Source organism: Camelus dromedarius, chromosome 17, assembly GCF_036321535.1.
Source record: "Camelus dromedarius isolate mCamDro1 chromosome 17, mCamDro1.pat, whole genome shotgun sequence".
NCBI classification, from domain to species: domain Eukaryota; kingdom Metazoa; phylum Chordata; class Mammalia; order Artiodactyla; family Camelidae; genus Camelus; species Camelus dromedarius.
In genome coordinates, this window is record NC_087452.1 from 1,451,111 (window position 1) to 1,460,376 (window position 9,266).

The following is a 9,266-nucleotide window of genomic DNA, read 5'->3' on the forward strand; positions in this document are numbered from 1 at the left end:
GTCACCTCCAAACACCTGACACACACGGAGGTGGGTGGTGACCTGCTTCCACACTCTCCACGCCTGTCCCGGCCACCGGTCACCCCCTGTGCCACCTGTGCAGGTGTGCGCCCAGTCACAGTCACACAGGGGGCGGTCTGGAGTGTCACCTGAGGCCAGTCTGGGCTGGGGGTTAACAGGTGGCGTTCTGAGTCCAGATCCGGGAAGACTGCGGGCTGCCTGGCCCACGGCCATCCCTGGCTAATGCCGGAGTGTGTCTCTTTCCCCGCTTTTCCGTCTCTCTGTCTCTGGGCCTCTGTCCCAGGCTTGACGCTTCAAGAAACGGGGCCAGGCAGGCAGCCTCCTGGGGCTGTCGGTCCCCTGGTTTAGACTGTGCCCAGGGCCCAGCCCCGTCCTCGGCCTCCTCCCGGATCCCGAGGTGCAGCAAGGAAGACAGCTTCTCCTGGGGTCTCTGCCGTGCTCCCCGCTGACCAGGCAAGTCCTTCTCCCCTGGACCAGAGACAGGCCGAGGGAAGCCTTCTGTGGGCACGTGGCCCCAGGGAGCCCGTGGAGACGCCGGGGGCCCTGGGGAGCTTCAGTTTTCTCTGCAGCCCGGGGGTGCGGTGGGGCGTGGATCTTTCTGCTCAGTGAGCCTGAGGCCCTCAGGACCCCTCAGAGGCGGGGCGCATGGAAGACCCCCTCCTGCTGAGCCTGGATTCCCGGGAGGGGCATGCAGAGATTCATTTTGTTCTGAGGCTGAAGGTCACGAACGGCTCCGCATGGAGAGCCTGGCTGGGTGGAGGCCCTGCGTGTCCCTCAGAGCCCCTCAGAAAGTGGGAGATGGGGCTTGTGCCACACCTGGGGCTCAGGGACAGGTTCAGACGCTGCCGCCGTGGGTGGCCATTGGCCACATCTTCCCCAGCCTCCTCATCCTATCAGCAAATACGGAGGGGCTGGGTGCGTGCTGAATGAACCCATGGTGTCCCGTGGCCACATGGCCGTGACCGTGGCAGGGTCCCTGCCCTCACCAGGCACCCACTCCAGTGGGGTGATGGTCCCGTGCGTGGGGCTGGGAAGCTGTGATGCAGCTGGGATGGTCAGAGGAGAGGCTCCCGGGGCTGCCTCCCACCCTGCACGCTGGTCCAGGGACCTAGAGCAGGACCAGCAGGGCCCGGTCCTGGGAGCTGGCCACCCTGGGGGCAGCTCCCCCTCCCCCCACACCAACCAGTCCCTTCTGGCTCAGGCTGACCAGCAGGCCCGTCAGCAGGGCCCCAATAGACTCCTGCCCCTGGGGTTGCCTGGCAGGCCGGGCCAGTCTGCTCCCACCCGCCTGCCCTGGCCAGTGAGGACCGGCCAGGACACTCCAGGCACCTTGCCCCCCACTGTCACACACACTCACACACGTGTTCATTCACACACATCCACACACGTGGTTGCAAGTCACCTGAGGCCACACACTGAGCACACAGGCTCCCAGACGCCGACTGCCCGTGAGGAGGAGTGACAGTCGTGGCCTGGGCTCTGTGAGTCTGCCCACTTGGGCTGCTGACCGAGGGGGGGGCGCCTGCGGGGTGGGGGCTGCTGCCATCCTGAGAGCTTGCCGCGCGCCGGTGGCCGGCGTAAGCCCCCAGGACTCTCCAGGTCTCAGGCCAGGGCAGAGATCATGTTTACAGAGGAGGAAACAGGGTTTCAGAAGGTGAGTTAAGTTGCTCAAGGTCACACGGGGAGACGTGGACAGAGCCGGGCCTGGAGCTCGAGTCCCTTCACCTCCTGAAAGGCTAACGGCCCTGTGGCCTGACCAGGAGCAAGGCTGATGAGCAGGTGGCGGCCAAGCTGCATCTGGGACACCAGGAGGACGACCCTGGTGCTGACCCGGGAGCCTCACGGCTCCCTGTCTGTGGCGGGGGCCCAGGGAGCTGGGGAGCTGGCCGCTGCAGTGGGAGGGGTTCCATGCCTCTCAAGGTTGTCACAGAGCCAGAAACCAGTGATGCTTGTGTCCCCGGCAAGAGGCCTGTGACCTTGCCCCATCCAAGCCGGGAGAGCCTGCCGAGGGCTGCTGTGCACAAGTGTGAGGACTCGGTGCCTGGGGGACTCGCCTAGAACTAGGTCCTTCATTCAGTCATTCGGTCAGTCAACAGGTATGCACCCAATGCCCGTAGGGGCAGGCGCTGTCCTGCACAGATGGGCAAGACTGACCCGGGCCCTGCCCTCCTGGAGCAGCCATTCTACTGGGGAAGAGGAGCAGTACGCACCAAAGAAATGGATGAAGTGATTTCAGATAATGATCACTAGCCAGAGTAATCAGGGAGGGCTATTCTGAGGAGGTGACCTTTGGGCTGAGACCTGAATGACAAGGAGGCAGCTGGGCAAGGAATCCCCCCCACCCCGTCTGAGGGGTAGCTGGGGGCCCAGCTTCAGCCCACGGTTGCCTGTGGAACTGAGCACCCAATTTTGGCCAGAGGTTCCAATTTTGCAAGAAAGCTGGAAGTCTAAGTTTTTACACAAAACCTCCTGATTTTTCAAATGGCCACAACTGTTTCAACTTTTTCAGAAACTGTAAGCCACAGAAACCTTTCTGGGGGCCAAAACCACCAGCTTGTGGCCTCTGGTTTGAGACCTCACTAGGGAGGGAGGGCCTGGAGTCAAGCCCTGCCTCCCAGACCTCCTCGCTGTGTGACCTCGGGCAGGTTGCCTGTGCTTTCTGCGTCTCAGTGCTTCCATCTGTGAAATGGAGACAATAACAGCGCCTGCCCTACAGGCTGCCATGGAGGGTTAAGTGCTTAATCTGTCCATTTATTCAGCAGATGTTCATGAACACTTCTGTGCACCAGTGTCAATGCTAGGTTTGGAGGTCATAACAGCAGACAAAAAAGACAGCCTCTGCCCTGGTGCCTCTTACCACCCATGCGGGACAGAAAATGAACAAATGAGTGAGCACCACATAGGAATGCTGTGTAGCCAGAAGGCCAGGAGAGAAAACAGGACCAAGAGGGAGGCAGGAAATTGGCATTGTAGATGGAGTGGTCAAGGAGGGCCTCCCTGAGGAGGTGGCATCGGAGTAAAGGCTTGAAGGATACAAGGAAGTGAGGTACACAGATATCAGGGTGAAGTGATGCAAGCAGGGGAACAGCCAGTGCAAAGGCCCTGAGACCTGGCTGCTCAGGAATAACTAGAGATTCGGGTCAGGGAGGTGGGGAGGCGGGTTTGGAAGGAAATCAGGTGGGCCTCGTGGAGGCTGTGAGGGCTTCAGCTTTCCCTCTGAGACGACAAAAGGTGAGAGCCAAGGGAGGATGTGGAGCAGAGGAGAGGAGAGGTCTGACTTCTGTTTCCACAGGAGCCTGTGGCTGCTGCTGGGGCAGAAGCTGGGAGAGCAGGAAGGAGGCTACTCCAACAGTCTGGGCAGCACTAGGGGCTGGCCCAGGGCGGCAGGGGCTGGTAGAAGCCAGTTAGATTCTAGGCAGATGCTGAAGGTCAGGCGGGCACAGAGAGATGTCAAGAAGATGTCCAGGTTTGGTCCAGGCGCCTGGAAGATGGGGAGGTGGAGAAAGCTGGCTCAGGGTGGATGTGAAACTGAGGTGGACACGCAGAGGAAGAGGCTGGAGAGAGGAGGCTGGGAGCAGAGGGCACCCCACCTGGGACTGGATGGGGTGGGGGGCCAGTGCAGATGCAAGTGAGGACAGTGGCTCTAGCAGCCAAGAGTGGATGGATGGATGCTGATAGCATTTGTCATTTCAGGTTCCAGGGAAGGGGCTGGAAGCAGCTCCGGAACGCAGGCCGGGGAGGCGACGACGGGCGGTCCGTGCGGGCCGGGGACACAGCCTGAGGGCTCCGGTCCCGGGCCCTCCCCTCCCCCTCACCACCTGCGGGGTCGGTCAGACCCGGCCTTTGTCCCGCGCCCCGGGCGGCGCCCCCCGAGCAAACACAGCTGAGCGCCGCGCTCGCGTGCCGCCCCCGCCCCCAAATCTCCGGCGGGCGGCGGGCGCGGGGCAGGCAGCTTAGCGGGGCAGCTGCGGCCGCGGGCGGGCTGCGCTCGGCCGCTCCCACCGGCGCGCGCCTTTGTCATGCAGATGCCCGCGGGCGGCGCGAGCTCGCTCCCCAGCTGACCCAGGGCGCCCGCTCCCAAAGCAGGCCCAGGCCGGCGCAAGAGCCGCTTTCTTCCCCCGCCGGAACCAGATCTCCCCCGCGCTGGGCGGCCTGCGCCAGCCCCTCGGCGTCTCTGGGCCTGTCTCCTTGCGTTCCAGGCAGAGGCGCATCAGGGGAGCGGCCCCCGTCCCTCCCACACGGACCCGGTCCAGCCAGACCAGCAGAGCGGGCCCTGACCTCTGCCCGCACTGTGCGTCGCGGGACCCAATCCCTGCCCCCGCTGGCCTCAGTCTTCCCATCAGGGCTTTGAGGGCTGGACCCAAAGGCAGGGAAAATGTCTGGGATGAAGCTTCTGGCCCGAGAGGCCGCCAGGAGGCTGACGGCACAGGTGTAACTGCCTGGGGCTCAGTGGGGGCTCTGGGTAAAGGCGTAGCTGCCCCCATGCCGGACCCCCTCCCTCCCAGCGCTGCCCGTGCTAGAGGAGGTGGGTGGGGCCTTGACGGGGGTCACGCCCACTTTCCCCTGAGCAAAAGATCGGCCAAACGAGAGGTGATCAAATGGAAAGTTATTTACTGCCCGGTGTCAGGCGTCAGGCCTGAGGCCAGACCTGGAGGAGAAACATTCCTGGGCTGGAACTGGGCCTGGAGGAGCTGGTGTCCTGCGGGTCACCACGTCCTCCTGGGAGCGCCTTCTCTCCCCACTTTGCAGATGAGGGGCCCAAGACTGCGAGCCCTGGAAACCTGGCCCCAGCCCTTGTCTTTGCCTGCAAAGAACGGAGGCCTGGAATTTGTGCCAGAAGGTGCAGAAATGACCCACATGCGGGGACCTGATGCTTGGCTTCCAGAAGCACAGAGTAACGAGTCCTCAGCCCACCCTGGGGGAGAGCAAGTGACCGATGGCCTGGGCGCTGGGCGCTGCAGGCAGGCCCCTCCCCCTCCACCCCCAGGTGAGTCCCGCGGTCACCGCTCGGAATTCCAGTTCCGTGGGAGCGCTGGGCCAGTGATTTCACTTCTAGGACTTCATCTTTAGAAAGAGTGGCCAGGACGACAAGGAAAGTGTACTTGTGTGCAGACCAGGATGGCTGCTGGGCAGATGGGCGTCCCTGGCCTCGCGTGACCTCAGTGTCCTCATCTGGAAGGTGGGGACATGGTGACACCTACAATGAGCCCCAGGGCCCGTGGGGAGTGCGTGAAGCCAGGCGCGTGGGGGCACATACGACAGGGGTTCAGTGGAGGAAAGCGGGGTGCTGGGTGTGATGTGGCCCTCTCTCTGGGTGGCTCCTGGGTTCTCCTCAGCGATCCCACCTCCCGACCCCACCCTCCCTCACCCCACCAGGTGGTCCCCAGCTCAGGCTGAGGAGGTTGCTGGGGAGAGGGGCGTCAGTCAGTCTGTCCAGTGGACTGTGTGTCAGTCCAGCCCATGCTCAGCCCCGCCATTACAGGGGAGGGTGGGCAAGGGGAGGGGAAACCAGCCGCCCACACCTCCCCAGGCCCTGGCTCTCTGGCTCAGGCGGGAAGGGGAGGCAGGGGACGGTGGGGGGTTTACCTCACACACCTCCAGGGAGGGGCCTCTGTGGCTGGATCCAGTTTCTGGCAGGACTGGTTAGTCCAGGTGGCCCTGGGTGGATGGCCGAGATGAGGTCTCTGCGGGTTGGCTGGGGCACGGGAAACCCGTGCGGGGCTGAGACAGGGTGGCCCAGGCCCGGCCAGGCTCAGAGGTGCTGTGTGGGCTGCGCCTATCTTGTCCCAGCTGCTGCTGCCAGCTTTTGGGGACCACACGGATGCCCTCTCTGCACCCCCTTTCCCTAGCCCCAGAGAGAGGTGACTCCGGGGAGGGGTGGTGCAGGCCCAGGGTTGCCCAGGCAGGATGTGCTGCAGGTAGGCGTTTGCACGTGCACACACAAGGTGCTGAAGCCAGGAGGCAGTGTAGACTGAGGCTGCCCGGGTGTGAGGTGGCCCAGGGCTCCACATTTCAGGTGGCCACAGGCTTGGTCATGTCTGTCAGACCTTCTGGAGGACCCCGGGCTGGCTGGGCCAGCTTGTCCTCCTAGCCTGCTCTCCTGGGCCGATGGCTTCCTGCTGTCTTCACGTCACCATGACCCAGAGCACTGACCTCTGGTTTGAGTGTCACCCTTCCCTGCCTGGACCCTGACCACTCACCCTCAGGGATCTCACAGCCCAGGGAGAGGCTGTGGTCCCCCACTTCATGGGGGAAAGCCCTTAGTCCTCCGCACAGGACTCCCTCCTTCTCAGCACAGACCTGGGGAAAGGCAGCCCTCGGGTCTGAGCGCAGAGCCTGAAATGGGGTTTGCAGGAAGTATCTGTGGGAAGTAGTCCCGGGGAACAGGGGGCGCCCTGGGGGGCGGGGCACGGCAAGGGGAAAAGCCAGCAGGAGGAGGCATTGTTGGAGTACAGTCAGTGGGTACAGACTCCACCGTGCCACCTGGGACACCTCAGGCTCGGGCTGAGAACCGGCCACCCCAGGGACAACAGAGGATGTAGCCACAGGCTGCCACCCCACCGGGCGAGGCTTGTCCATCAGCCTCCAAACTTCTGGGTTCGTTTCCCAACAGGTCCTGCAGGCGGTCCTCACGCCGTATCAGAGACAGCTGGGCTGTCAGCACCCACCAGATGGTCACCTATGGCCGCGGCCAGGACGAGCCAGGCTGGGAGGACTTGAGGTGGGCCACAGAGGTGTCCGATACAGGGCATGGTTTAAACAGAGCGTATTCCGAAAATCTGAGGTTCACTAAGGCCCATGGATCAGGAGATGGCTGCCATCTAAGAGGTCGTTTCTACACACAGTCCCAGAGGAGGGGGACGCCACCCCACGCAGGGCCACGAGGGGGGGCTCGGGGAGGTCGGGAGGCAGCAGGCAGCAGGCAGCAGGACAGGGACCTGGGGACCACCTAGGGGCCCATCGTGTGTGATGAGCTGGCGTCTAGACCGGCAGAGATGAGGTCCCACCCTGGGGTAAGTTGAGAGAGTGACCACTGGGATCGCTCCCCATGTGCTTGGTCAGGGGGAAACTGACTGAGGCGCCACCTGCCCAGCTAGTGAATTGCAGCCACCAGGCCCCTGTGAGCGAAATGGCAGTGCAGGGTCGTCAGCTCAGTAGAGGTGAGTTGCCGGCCAGTCCCCTTGCGGTGACCCCATCGGCACCCAGCTTCAGTCTCTGCCGTGAGGGCGGGGTGTTTGCCCGCAATGGTGGTGGGAGCTGTTGGGCCTCTGTACGTGTGCGCCCCGCCCAGACCGCGTGCAGACGTGGGAGTGGTCGCCGGGCAGGCAGTCCTGCCCCCGGGTTGGCGCATCTCTCCTGGGGCTGGGGGGCTACACGCTCTGTGCCTGCCCAGAAAGTTAATCCCCCGACTCCCTGGCCTCAGCAGCTCTTGCTCCTTCCAGGCCCACGACCAACCCGCAAGCCACCAGCTGACGTCCCTGGGGTCCAGCCGCCCCTTCCCCAGGTGGCTCCTCCCTCCCCTCAGGTAAGCGAGGGGCCACCGCCCAGACCACCTCTCTTGACCCTTCTCCTTTAGCAATGCCCCCTCCTCAGGGCTGGTGTCCAGCAGAGCCATCGTGAGCCAGGCCTCGTCTTTTTCTCCTCCATCCATTGACCTTGGGGAGCCATCCTGGGAGGCCCCAGGTGGGCAGAGGAGTGGGTGTGGGTACAACAGAGACGGGGAATGTGGGAGGCTGCAGCGTGCTCCCTGTCCTGTGCTCCATGCAGGGGGCCGGCCCCAGACCCGGCTGTGGGTCTGATGAGGACCAGATCCAGTCACGCAGTCATGGGACGTTCCCCCACCAGATGCCCGGCCCCTCAGGGCCCTGAAGCATTCTGGGAGCTACTCTCAGAGTCGCCTGGCCATGCTGGGGCCTCTGAGCATCTGTGCTGACCCCTCCCACCAGGGCTGGCCAGCAGCTCCATGCGGAGCTGTGTCCACCACCATCTGCTGGACCTGCAGGTCAGGTGACTGGGGGCAGCTGATGACAGTCCGAGCCTCCTGCAGAGTTGCTTCTTGCTCTGGGCTGCATTCAGAACTTGCAGCCTTTGGGTCACCTAATGACTGGGTTGGGCAGCATTTCCAAGTGCGATGTTGGCTGCACCCCTGATGCCAGGGCCCACTGAGGGCTGGGTCTCTTTCTTCTTGGCTGGAGGTGCGAGGGGCAAGAGCTTGTCCTTTTTGCCAAAAGGGACTCCCCAGCTTGTCCGGGCCTTGGGACCCCTGAGGTCTGCACTGGCACTGTGAGCCTCACGTGCCTCATGGGATGGGGAGGGCGCGTGCGTCACCCGCCCGGGTCTGCGGAGCACGGTGTCATCCGGGGACTGGACCTGCAGGATGCTGGCTGGCAGACCCAGCGCCAGCACTTCCTGCAGGGGCACATCCAGCCTTCCTCCCTCTGGTGAAGTCCTTAAAATGCAATGCAGCCTTCAGTGTTGTTAAACCACCATAATATGCCCCATTTCCACACCAGGGACCCAGCTCCATCTTTCCTGTTCGTGCAGGCGGTGTCTGGAAGTGCAGGCGGTGTCTGGAATCGCACTCCCTCTGGGGTCGACCATGATTATTTTGGGTGGTGGGACTTGGGAGTGATTAATTTTGGGTTTTGATTTTTCTGTTCTTTAAGTATTTAAAATAGGTATGTCAATCATCGCAAGGAAAAACTTATTTCTTTTTTTGGTACCCTTATGAGATGATGGATGTTAACTGAGCTCACTGTGGTGGTGACTTCCCCGCACGTGCTCGTCAAGTCATTACGCTGAACACCTCAACTCGCACCCTGATGTATGTTACTTACAGCTCAGTAAAACTGGAAAAAACTTAAAAATAAAAATAAGTTTTCAAAAAGTGTGTTAAATGTTTAATAAATGACATTTTAAAAACTCAGTGAACACTGCTGAACGCGTCCCGTGAGCCACAATATGGCAGTCAGGTTTGGGAGGACTTTGCTCTGAGAGTAGGGGTGGGGGGTGCCTTTCCAGAACCACAAAATTTTAAATAAAGGGAAAGAAAAACCATTTATCCTCCTTTCCTGTGTGAACTGTTTCTCAAGATTAACTGATGAGGGAAGCTCTGTTTAGGAAAATTCCAAGTGATCAGTGGAAAGGGAATGAGACTTTGCAACCCTCTCCTGGTGGTATTAGGCACCGCCATCAGCGGTCCCCGAAATCGTTAGTGAAAAGCAGACAGTTGCTTTGTTGTGAAT

The 9,266-nt window shown here is 61.8% G+C and overlaps 1 protein-coding gene across 2 annotated transcripts; it reads left to right on the plus strand.

The window, feature by feature from the left end:
* Positions 1-1,443: 1,443 nt before the first annotated feature.
* On the plus strand, positions 1,444-8,947 carry LOC116158313 (uncharacterized). 2 transcript variants are annotated; one of them, XM_064496165.1, is made up of 6 exons: positions 1,444-1,502; positions 4,771-5,008; positions 6,635-6,742; positions 7,084-7,181; positions 7,464-7,546; positions 7,789-8,947. In XM_064496165.1, exons 3-6 carry the CDS (start codon positions 6,693-6,695, stop codon positions 7,888-7,890), a joined length of 333 nt encoding a protein of 110 aa, XP_064352235.1. In that variant the 5' UTR covers positions 1,444-1,502; positions 4,771-5,008; positions 6,635-6,692; the 3' UTR covers positions 7,891-8,947. The 2 variants fall into 2 exon arrangements, with proteins under 2 accessions (XP_064352235.1, XP_064352234.1); XM_064496164.1 differs by lacking the exon at positions 7,084-7,181.
* The last annotated feature ends 319 nt before the right edge of the window (positions 8,948-9,266 follow it).